This window comes from Pseudonaja textilis, chromosome 2, assembly GCF_049901715.1.
Source record: "Pseudonaja textilis isolate UNSWEBS1 chromosome 2, rPseTex1.2, whole genome shotgun sequence".
NCBI lineage: Eukaryota > Metazoa > Chordata > Lepidosauria > Squamata > Elapidae > Pseudonaja > Pseudonaja textilis.
Window position 1 is genome coordinate 238,383,689 of NC_141991.1, and position 12,170 is coordinate 238,395,858.

The 12,170-nt window shown below is 39.6% G+C and overlaps 1 protein-coding gene across 4 annotated transcripts in view; it reads left to right on the plus strand.

The window, feature by feature from the left end:
- The first annotated feature begins 7,328 nt into the window (after positions 1 to 7,328).
- The window catches only part of NADK2 (NAD kinase 2, mitochondrial), a 38,130-nt gene continuing 33,288 nt past the window's right edge, over positions 7,329 to 12,170 (plus strand). Inside the window, exon 1 of one of the 4 annotated variants that reach the window (XR_015742394.1) lies at positions 7,329 to 8,024. Coding sequence is in view for 2 of the 4 variants with exons in the window: in XM_087927383.1 (XP_087783509.1) it covers positions 7,599 to 8,024 (426 nt within the window). In the remaining 2 variants the exon portion in view is untranslated. The remainder of the gene's footprint in view (positions 8,025 to 12,170) is intronic. The other 3 variants (XR_015742393.1, XM_087927383.1, XM_026715762.2) reach the window with 3 other exon arrangements.

A 12,170-nucleotide genomic window follows, 5' to 3' on the forward strand; every position in this document is an offset into this window, starting at 1 on the left:
CTCTATTTTAGGTCTGTTATTAAATTTGCAATAATCTTCAAAGCTTAATATTCTAAGCTGATATTTGCATCTCCCCAATTCTACGCAGTGCAGTCTTGAACCTAAACAAAATTTTTGCAGATAGGTAACACAAACTTTCCCAGACCTGCTGTTTGCATACGAGTTTGATTCATAAATGCAAACAACTCCAAACAAAAGAAGAGTTTTATATCATCCCAGAAAAATCACACCAAGGTCATCACTTCATTGCTATCCTTTCTGCTAGCAGGTTGCACTGACCTGGGATTAGCACATTTCTTTCAATTGCCACCACATTGTCTGGCTGCAAAGTTAGCATTTCTTTTGGAGTGATGGTTACAGAGTTTCTCATTGGCAGCAGCTGATTTTTATGTCTGGGAGATTAGCTGGCTGGAGGGAATGCTGGATAGTTGGATAAGAGCTCCCTCAGGAAGGAAAAGCATGAGTCTGTTTCAGAGGATTTGGGGAATAAAGCCAGTGGCTGGATAGAAGTACTGACGAAGGCAAAGACTGGATTGGTGAGTTTGGTTTTGGGTTTTGGTGCCTTCAAGTCACTGTTGACACCTGGCAATTGTCTGGATTAATCCCTATAGTTTTCTTGGCAAGAATTCAGAACTGGTTTGTCTCCTTCTGAAAGTCTATGGAGATTCTCAGTCATTCAGGTCATGGTTGTCCCAAAGGTGCTTTTTAAAGAGGCAACTGGACTTTCTTGTTTTCTTTGAAGACATTTCACTTCTCATCCAAGAAGTTTCTTCAGCTTCCGAAGAAGCTTCTTGGATGAGAAGCGAAATGTCTTCAAAGAAAAACTAGCAAGTCCAGTTGCCTCTTGAAGAAGCACCTTTGGGTCTCCTTCTGAAAGTGACTGGCCCAAGGTCACCCACCTGGCTTTGTGCCTAAGGCAGAAGTACAACTCATGGTCCTCTTATGTCTCAGAAAATTATACTTTATCATTATATTTGGGCCACAGTTCTTTGGCTTATTTTAAAACCATGGTTAAAATATCATGGCACCATATTATCACAAAGCTCACAAAATAGTGAGACAATTTATATTTGCAGATGCTACACTGATTCAGAATGTCCTATTTATTTTTGGAATGGATATCTGTTTTGTGTCTTTCAAGATTAAGTCAAATAATTCATTCATTTTCTTTGTAATCACATCTTCCTTTAGTACATCTTTAGCTTCCTTGTTATCCAATAGTCTGGCCGCCTCCTTTTCTGATTTCCAGTTCATAATATTTTTAAAGAATGGAGTTTTTCATCTTAATTATTAACGGTACTATAATGATTCTTGAATGTGGGTACATTTTCCTTTTTTATTTTGCCAAGTTCCTACCTTTTTATCTTTTCATTTGGACAATCATCCATTATTTTAGGATTATGCCTCCAGTAGATCCTAAGTTTACTGTATATTGCAGATTCATTTCCCTTGTATGCCTTAAAAGATATGACAAAAATGTTTCTGAGATCTTGCTAACAATTTTATGGCATATCTTACTGCCAAAGATGATAGTTTTATTAATGACTACTAAAAGCTAATATGTTTTCTAAGAATGTATCTCTTAAAACAGTACACTTAAAAGTCTAAAGAGTATTTCCAAAGTTAACAGGTGATAAATAAATACCTCAATTATGAATGGAAATCATTTTAAAGGAGAAAAACATGCTGTTATTTCCCATATAAATAAGTATGATTGAATATTATTGGTTTCTGTGGGATGTAGGATGTAATCGTTTGAATATTTATTTGGAACCAAATCCTACTATATTCAGCAGTTCTTAGCCAATTATCAAGTAGATGTAGGGTTAAGCCTATTAATATACAGCTTCAGTTCTCTCCTATATCATTTTTGTCTCTTTTTTTGCATAAACTGTTCCTACACCTCTTCTATCTGTAGTCTCAGAAGGCAGCAATGGCAATACTTCTGTATTACTTATACAAGAAAAAATGTATAGATCTTCCCCTGCTGAGCTTGTCTTGAGACTTTACCTTTTGAGAAAAATCATATTAAAATTGTGTCTTTCCTTGAAAGGAACACGCTTGTGCTATTTAGTCTCCAGCTTGGGTTCTTTTATCCAAGAAGTAATGCCTGAATACTAGATATGCCTTACCTCTCCCTTCTCTTCCTACTAAGAGATGTATGTGGTAGGCAAATGAGTACTATTGTAAATCCTTTAACAATCTATGAGGCCAATTTTTCTCCAGATCTAAAGAATGCTGCCACAAAATTGTACAAATCTGCCTGAAGATCCATAAAGGTGCCCTTGAGTTGAACTTGGTTCCTGGTGAATGCATCCATGCAGCTTTCTTAGCAATGTTATAGAAGTGATTTGCCATTGATCCCTTCTGGGACGTTACTTTTTCCCTAATTTCCAAGTCTAGCCAACAGCCCCGGAATCCTCTGTTGATGCCCCACCCAAATATGAACCAGAACTGATCTGGCAGAAAGGGCTGCCATCTGCTGAAGCTAAATTAGTCCAGAAAATTCATAAATTTGCACTGCCAAGAGCAGCATTTTGGGTTCATTCAGAAGAGATGCTTCAGGATACCTAGGACAACTTATCTGCAAAGTAGCTTCTTTATCATGTCTGAATGTCCCTCTTGTTAAGGTTACAAGTTATAGCAGATTACAGAAAAGAAGTGCTTAAAAACTAAGATCTCATAATTAGATATAATTCCACCCAAACTGCTGAAGCTGTTAATCAGTAGCCTCTGTGGGATTTTGCTGCTTTTTACTGGAATGTTAAAAGGCAGCATTATAGCATCACACTGCAAGTTGGCATGCCCAATGTCACAATGTAGGCAGAAAAATGGCTTGCATCAGAACTTCATAATGATACTTTGGTCAGTTTGACTCATTTGGATCCCATGGACACTGTTGTTCCCATTTACATTTAAAGATATTATACATGTAAACTAACGAAATATTTGACAGGCAACTCTGTTGACAGTGATCATGATATTTGGCAACAATGAAATAACCTAAATTTCTGATAGAATTCAACTTTGTGGATAATCTCCAACTAATAAAGAATAGCGTCATCAGACTGTAACAATAAATTCAGAGCCTATCGATGGAATTTGTCAGATCTTATAACTATGCCCTTTCTACCAAGAGAATGGCTTCTAGGACGACAAGTTTTCTGTTTTTTAAAAACATATAAAATAGGTGCATTATGTTGGAGACACCTCCTTTACCAACCCACTCAATCAGTGGTGGTATTCAAATAAAGTTGCTACCGGTTCGGTGGGCGTGGCTTAGTGGGCACGGTGTGCCCACATGCACACTTTGTGTGGATGCACGTGCTAAACGTACACTTTGTGCAGGTACAGAGGCATTCTAACTTGCCTCCTGCAAGCCTGCATGATGCTGGTCGCTGCAGCAGCTTCCACGCGGCGCTATTTTGCGCCGCACAAAGCAGATGCACTTCGAATTCTGATGCACTTCGAACTGGTTCCGTCTCCGCTGCTCGTTGCCGCTACTGGCTCTCCAGAACCGGGCAGAACTGGTCGAATGCCACCCCTGCACCCAATGTACAATAAAAGAAAGTTTAAAAAGGGCTCCTTCCAGGGAAATCATTGTTATACCCCTGCCATCCTTGGAAGCTCTGAACAAGTTTTTGTTTTGCTTTTTAAAGTCCTTGGATACAAAAAGGCCTATGTGCTATAGCTTAAATCAGGGGCCTTCAAACTCGGCAGCTTTAAGACTTGTGGACTTCAACTTCCAGAATTCCTCCTCCAGTCATGTTAGGCTCAGGAATTCTGAAAGTTGAAATACACAAGTCTTAAACTTGCCAAGTTTGAAGACCCTTGGCTTAAATCAACTTTTTCCAACCTACCCTCTTCTAAATCCAATTTTCAAACTTGGCACTTTTCAGATGTGTAGTAACTCCTAGAATTTTTTCAGAAGCTTGAAAACAATGCTGTAAATGTACTGGACTTCAATTCTCATAATTTTGCCATCCATGTCAGTTACAAATGCACCCATAATAATCAAGTAAGTTCCAGCTCAAAGTTTGAACACATTACCAAATGGGTAAGTTATTAAATACTGCTTATCTGTTTGTAAAGTGCAACAGTCAATTATTTAGCAACTGGTCATACTGAGAATGAGTCCCACTGATTGTCTTTCTCTTTGATCTATTGCTCCACTATAATCTAGTCCAATTCAAGGTCTTTTAGCTGAGCAAAATATGTTAAAATAAATGTTCTAAAAACACCATGAAGTTACAAATTTCAGCTGTTTCAGTTATAATGATGCAGTGTCACAGGTATAAGTTTCATGGCTGCTAACTATAATTTCTAATATGGTGATGATGATTCCTTTTTTTCTAAAATTCACATAATAGAATTTATTTCCTTGGGAGGAAATGCATTGATTACACAGTCCATATCCTGTGTAATCTTACTTTGAATGACAGACTGCAGGATCCAAAATACTATGGATGATGGTCCATATGGTCTTGTATTGTTTTTAAAATGAAAGTGTTTTTCTAAAAGTAGCACTTTGGCTCACTATTCAGAGAGAAAAATGTAAAAATCCCACATTTTGCACTTTAAGATGAGTAGAGTGGTGATTAAACGGTTGGACCTGGGAGACCCAAATTCAATAAACCTATGTCATCCCATCCCATCCTGCAGGCGTATTGTGGAAATAAAATTAATAGAAATCTCTTGCAAATCTCCTTGAACTCTCTCAGAAAAAGTAGGATATATAATAATAATGATGTAAATCTTTAAGCATAAAATATGTAAAGTGATCTAAATTAGCCTTAATAGATTTCAAAGGATTTTCAAATACATGTTAAAATTATTAAAAATAATTTTAGCTGTTGAAGGATATACAAATGAGCTATTTCTGTTGCCTGTAAATACAAATATTTTATTCCTATTTTATTAAATGGGGAAAACACTATGAAGAGGGCATATGACTTTGGTAGGATCAATGGAATTTATCCTTTATATTCTTGTGTTTTATTTAATGTATTATTATTATTACTGCAATATCATGTAGATTCAGAAAAACCTAAAGTGTATTTTTTCCTCATATAACCGCTTATATATGTATTTCGTATAGCTTCAGATATTATTGTGCACTAAATAGAGCAAGAAATAAAATTTTCTGTATTTATTGGCTTTTAATCTTAGTGGATCATCTGCCTTTTCTTCCTCAATGCATATTTACCAAATTTATTTAATCATGAATCTAAAATAAATCTTGACTTTGCAACAATAAGTATCTTTTAACTTTAACATATGCACATTTTCTATGAACTGCAATGAGTTAACATCAACCTATAGTCTATATTTACCTGCCAGCAATTTTATATTTTGAAGTTTGCTAATGGACACTTTGAATTTGCTTTAATGAGTACAAAGGGTTGCCAATCAGAACCATCTTTGAAACAGCTTCCTGGGACTATTGAGTTAATGTTTAATATATAGCACTTATTTTCTTGAATTTATCAAATTTCTGGATAAACATGCATCATCAACAGTCTTTCTGAAGTAGAAAGCAAAGTAGAAAGCATGTGAGGTGGAAAACATGTAAAGAAAATATTGCTCATAAGTAAGGCAGTTTGACTTGTTTGTATTATATTGTAATGCAGGTTACAGGTTATTGGATTACCCAGTTAGCATACCTTTGCCAAGGAAGGCCCTGTAGGAGAAGAGTGTACTGTGGTAGCCAAAAATCAGAAAGGGTTTTGTTGCCAATGAATGTCAAAGCATTTCAGTCTTCAAGAAAATTCTATTGCAGATCCCAAAGGGCCATTTTGGGGGGAAAGAAAAGCAGCATGATTGAAAGATAGATTGCTGAATCATTAAAAGGACTATCTTAAAACAAACACAATGGGTTTTAAACCCATTTCAGGCATTTGCAGTCACTCTCATTTGTAACCTACATAACCAATAAATCTTCCCCTTCCTTTCTTCTCCCAATTGGAATCTTAGATTATGTTATACATCCTAGATAACTCTGTGCATCTGTTGATGCACAAACACGTATGTTTTTTAAGAAAATTTGCTAGGCTGAAAAGGAAAAGAAGTCTCTGAAATGAGGAAAGGGGTGATTTTAGTGGTGCAGTAGATAGGATGGTGATTCAGTGGGAAAACAAACGCATTGCACATATAAATACTAGTTAACTGCATTTCTCACTCCAAATACTCCAGCGGAAAATCCTCTGAAATCCTGAAGGGTGACTGGTCAATCAGCATAAATTTAAGAATGCTGGATTAGACACACCCATGCCCAGATTCAATATAAACCAATTTCCTTCCTTCTTACAGAATTCAAAATTGGCACTATCTATGTCCTGTCTGACTTGGGAATTTAAAAGATCCTGATTTATATGCATACACAATACTAATAAAAATATAGCAAATCTAAAAATGGGCCTGAGTGCTTTTGAAGGCTTCTTGAAGAGCTTCTGGATTCCTCTATCCCAGTATTTTCCAGGATAGGTTCCAATTGAATGCCTCTATCATTGAGTGCAGTACTGCAGGCTACTCCTGGCTACTCCTGCAATTTGGCAGTTCGAGTCTCACCAGGTTGACTCAGCCTTCCATCCTCCCAAGGTGGGTAAAATGAGGACCCAGATTGCTGGGGGCAATAGGCTGACTCTGTAAACCTCTTTAAGAGAGGACTGTAAAACACTGTAAAGTGCTCTTGCTATTGCTTCCCAGAGAGTTCATTTCCGATTTAAAAAGCAACTTGTTATGCTTGAATGGAGCCTCCCACATGGAGCTTGGTAGCTCCACATGATTGCAAATATCAAATTAGGGTTGGAATTTGATTTTAATGGAGTCACGCCAAAAGCGAACAAGGTTTCATCTTGGGGATTCTCTAGCTTTTTGGGTACTTCGCAATCAACTACCTTGGGAGGACTCTGGATTTCGTTAGTCCATAAAAATCAAACTGCAAATAAAAATAGATGAATCCGGGCAATAGTACAGAATGAAAAGATGGGAATTAAGTCCGCACTCCACGTAGCTTCTTCCCTAAAACTGGCGGGAGTGCACTTCACTACGATTAAAACGGCTGAAGGTAGGGAAAGCCGAACGACGCGTTAAAAGAGCGCTGCGACGCTCCCGCTTGCGCACAAGCTCAGGAGGCAAAGGCGTCGCTCTTTTGGGAAAGCCGCCGCCGTCACCACCGCCCTCCCGCCGTTCTCCTTCCGAATCTAGGAGAGACAGACAGCTCTCTCCTTCCTGATTGGTCAAACGGCCGCACAGGCGCAGAAGACAAAGTGACGTTCGGAGGGGAGGATAAAAGAAGAGTCGGGGGGGGCGGGGGGCTTGATCTGCGCGTGCGCGGCCTCCCCCGCCCCGCGCGGATTCAGAGCGCTCTAATCGAGCGCGCACGCAGCCACCTGTGCGCGCGGGTGTCAAGTGGCACGCCGCGCGGAGGAGTGGGTGCGTCGGGACGCTGCCTCCGCCTCGGGAGCACGAGAACGGCGCAAAAAAAAAAAAAAACAACCGTGAGGGGGAAGGTCGCCGCTCCGTTCTTTCGCCTTCCCACTATACGGCAGCCTTCGGCAGCGGCGGTAGCTCCCGGAGGACTCTCCCGAGCCCGGGCTATGACCTGCCTCCCAAGCTACCTGAGTGGCGGCAATCCCGGTGCCACCCTCCGCGCCTTGCTCAAATCTTTACGGCGGCAACCGCCGTCAAGGAGGCAGCTCGCCCTCCCGCGCGTCCGCTTGGCTGAGCCCGCGGCTTCCTTCGCCGCCGCCGCCGCCGCCGCCACAGTTGGACTCCCCCTGCGTTGTCCGGCGCTGGCGGAAAAGGGGTCGTCGCCGCCTTCGCCGCCGCCCTCCTTTCCCCTTCCTTCTCCTTCCCCTTCGCGGCGGTGCCTCGGCTCCGGCGGCCGCTCCAGCTTGTCCTCCAAGGCCGGCAGCGGGTTCCGCCCATCCCGGGTGGTGGTGGTGGCTAAGACGACCCGTTACGAGTTCGAGCAGCAGCGGTACCGCTATGCGGGGCTCTCCGAGGAGGATCTCAAGCAGCTGGTGAGCAGCGGCGGCGCCTCCGGTGGGTTTGTCCCCCCCGCGGGGAAAGGAGACGGAGGAGCCTAGAGGTGTGGTGGGTGCAAGTGTGGCGTTTGGGGGGGGGTGTCTTTTTGGTGGCTTCGTCCTCCTCCCCCCCGTGTCCCAGGTGATGGGGGGGGGCGAGGGAGACGTCCTCCAGCATACCTGGAGGAAGGCTGCCTTAGGGATATTTGAAGGCTTCACAGACCTGGTCCTTGCACCGCTTGAAAACTTAAGAGAAACTTAGTGAACAATTTGTGACTGGTCTGTGCCTCTCTGTTTTTTTTTTTTATAGCAGGGATCTTGGAGCAGAAGAAAAAAAAAAAGAAAGGTTTTATAATGTGCATGTGCACGTGGTGCAGCTATTTTAATAAAGGTTTGATTTGAGTTTGGACATTTTTATCTAGGCTGCCTTCAGTTCCAGGGGGCAAGGAAAGTAGGTTATTGGAGAGGAGTTGCAAACAAAGGATCGTTGTTTAACATCCTTAGACTAGAGTCAGATTCAATTATTGTGGAATAAACAGCCCCTGGTCAAGTCCATTGATTGCATTTGAAGAAGTTTACAAAAGTTACACCAAAACAAATCTCAGCATTGGTATAAGATCTGTTCTCTTTGCAGTAGTACCTCCAGATCTTGCATTTTCATAGGCCTTGATATAAACATACCTATAATTAGAAAGCATAGGGATAAAGCAAAGAAATTATTTCATATCAAACTGCCTGGTGGTTGAGTCTGGAGGCTGATCCAATAGACCTTGGAAAACCAGATGAAAGAAAGTTGGACTACATATGGTCTTCCCAATATATTCGCTTTCTTTAAACAATTTACAGTTAAAGAAGTTATTTCTTAATCAATATATTGTAGACAGTACTTAAACCAAATGTCTTTACAATGTAATTACTTAATTAAGGGAAGAGACAACTATAATTTATCTGTTCTCAGTTACACAGAGCAGCAACTGTTGACATAGAAACCCCAGTCCCTTTATTATTCTAAGGTTTGGTTGCTAAACGCTATTTTATTGTCCAAGAAATATCAATTTGAAATATTTTATTTTATTTATTTATTTGGTTCGTCAATTGCTTACAAGATAATAGGTATAAGTAAGAACATAGTTATGAATACATGGATACATATAAGAAAAATAAAAGAAACAATAGGACAGGGATGGTAGGCATGTTGGTGCGCTTATGCATGTCCCTTACAGACCTCTTAGGAAAGGGGTGACGTCAATAGTAGAAAGTCTAAGGTTAAAGTTTTTGGGGTTTGGGGAAGAAACCACAGACTCAGGTAGAGTATTCCAGACATTGATCACTCTGTTGCTGAAGTCGTATTTCCTGCAATCAAGTTTGGTGAGATTAACCTTGAGTTTGTATCTATTGTTTGTTCTTGTATTGTTATGATTGAAGCTGAAGTATTCATTGACAGGTAGGACATTGCAATGTATGATTTTATATACTATGCTTAGATCGGACCGAAGGCAGCGTAGTTCTAGGTTTTCTTGGTCTAGAATTTCAAGTCTGGTGGCATAAGGTATTCTGCAACGAGTAGAGGAGTGGAGAACTCTTCCTGTGAAATATTTCTGGACTTTCTCAACTGTGTTAATATCAGATACATAATGTGGGTTCCAGACTGATGAGTTGTATTTGAGTATTGGTCTAGCAAGTGTTTTGTATGCTCTAGTTAGTAGTGCAATATTACCAGAGAAAAGCTATGTAAGATTAGGTTAACAATCTTTTTTGCTATGTAGTTACAGTGGGCTCTAGCACTTAGATCATTAGAGATGAGTATTCCAAGGTCTTTGACAGAGTTTGGATCATCAACAAGGTCTTGACTATTCAGCCTGTAATTTATTTTCTGATATATTTTGCCAATATGTAACATAGAACATTTGTTTGTTGAGATTTGAAGTTGCCATTTGTTTGACCATTCTGATACATAGTCGAGGTCTTTTTGAAGGGTAGCAGTATTGTCTGTGGTGTTGAATAGCTTTACATCGTCAGCAAAGAGGACACAGTTGCTCTTAATATGATCACAGAGGTCATTTATGTAGAGTATGAAAAGAGTTGGTCCTAGAACACTGCCTTGGGGGATACCACTATTGACAGGTACAGAATCTGATAGGACACTCCCAATTTTGACCATTTGTTGTCTGTTTGACAGGAATGCTTCTATCCAGTTATGCAGTTGTCCAGAGATACCATAAGATTTTAGTTTTAGGAGTAGTTTGTCATGTACCACTGAATCAAAGGCTTTACAGAAGTCTATGTAGATTGCGTCCATTGTTTTGCCCTGATTGATTTGTGTAGTCCATATATTTTTGCAGTGTAAGAGTTGCAGATTACAGGATAGTTTTTTCCTGAAACCAAATTATTTATTAGTAGGTTGTTTGTTTCTAAGTGGAGGATAATGGATTGGTTAATAATTGATTCCATGACTTTACAGGTGATGCAGCATAAAGAGATTGGTCTGTAATTTTCAACTAGGCTGTGGTCTCCCTTTTTGAAGATGGGAATGACTGCAGCTTGTGACCATAGTTTTGCCAAGGAGCTGGTCCTGAAAGATTTTTCAAAGATTATGCTTAGAGGTTCGGCTATGGCAGTGGATAGCACCCACCCACTTCCAAGCAGCCCATTGGTCTTCCTATAAGTGTTACAATACAGTCTTCCGATGTTTTGGAATCCCAGGTTTCAGAATTCAGTTATGATGATTGATACAGTAATGCTAAGATTGTAGTACAAGGGGTCATTTAAGGAAGACTGTTGAACCACATGAATTTGGCTCATACGTCTTATTCAGAGTTGTACAGTATGCTGTAACTATTTCAGCAATATTTAGAATATTTTTACAGGATCAAGTTCTATTTAGTTGGTCATTATGTTCCTGTAAGCTGAACATTATCTCAATAGCATTTACTTGTTCCAGAGCAATTGGCTTTTAGAGACATACAACTTTTGATATTAGAAATTACTTATGGCTTATACTAATTAGCATACTTGTTCTCCATTAATTTGGTGAATTCCATTCAGCCATCAATATTGACATCTTCTAAGAAATTATATTTTTTCATAGATTAGAACTATGCAAACAAAGAAGTAAAGGTAATCAGGTAAGGTGGTAACATGGAACATTGCATTCTTCAGATGTTCAATCTTTAATCATGTTTTGGGCTGGTTCAGTCTTCAAAAATCTAGAGGCTTTAAGTGTGTTTGATTTTAACTTCTATCACTTCCAGGCAGTATACCAGACTGGAGAATCTTGGCTAGATACTTCAGTTATCTAGTTTAGTTGTTAATTCTTCATTCTTAAGCATGCTGAAATTACCTTTTAAAAAATGCTTATTTGAAATGTAACATTAGCCATTCTGATTAATTTTAAATATAGGCATACTGTAAAGCAAGTAAATAGATATGAATGAAATAAAATGAGAGCCAGTTTGGTCTAGAGGTTAAAGCACTAGACTAGAAACCAGGAGACTGAATTCTTGTTCTGTCTTAAGTTGAAAGCTGACTGGGTGACCTTGGGCCAGTCACTCCCTCAACCCACAATGATGGCTCAGGTGACAATTCCTGGCTTGTTGGTCAATTCTTGATCAACCAATGGATCATCATTTGGTTGTTTCAGAAAAAGCAGATCCTGTATTTGCGCAGAAAAATATAAGAAAAAAATATGAATGAGATAAAATAAGAACTTAAAAACAATTCAGTTTCAGCTCTTTTGAGTCTCTCAGATCTGTCCTGGGCGTCCTGCAATATTTTGAAGTGGACTGGATAAATGCAGATAGAAAATATATTCCACCAAAAGCGTTTGTTTTGCTTTTGGGTAAACATTTTTTTTTAGTTCTGTTCCCATTCAATCCAACTTACTTTATCTTGGCAGCAGTTTTTTAGAGCCATGTGGATGTATTGTTTACAGTTGCTAGACTACTGTTCCCCCCCACTAAACTTCAGAACAGTTTCTGCAGAATAAATGGCTTACTGTAGAGCAGTACTTTCACACAATCATCAGTGATTTGTTGTTAGGGAATAGAGTAGAGCCAGATTTTGTCCATAGAACATAGTGCTGTTAAACTCTTACTTATCATTCAAGTCTTGCTCTGTTTTTCAGATGGCAGCAGTGGCAGTTCC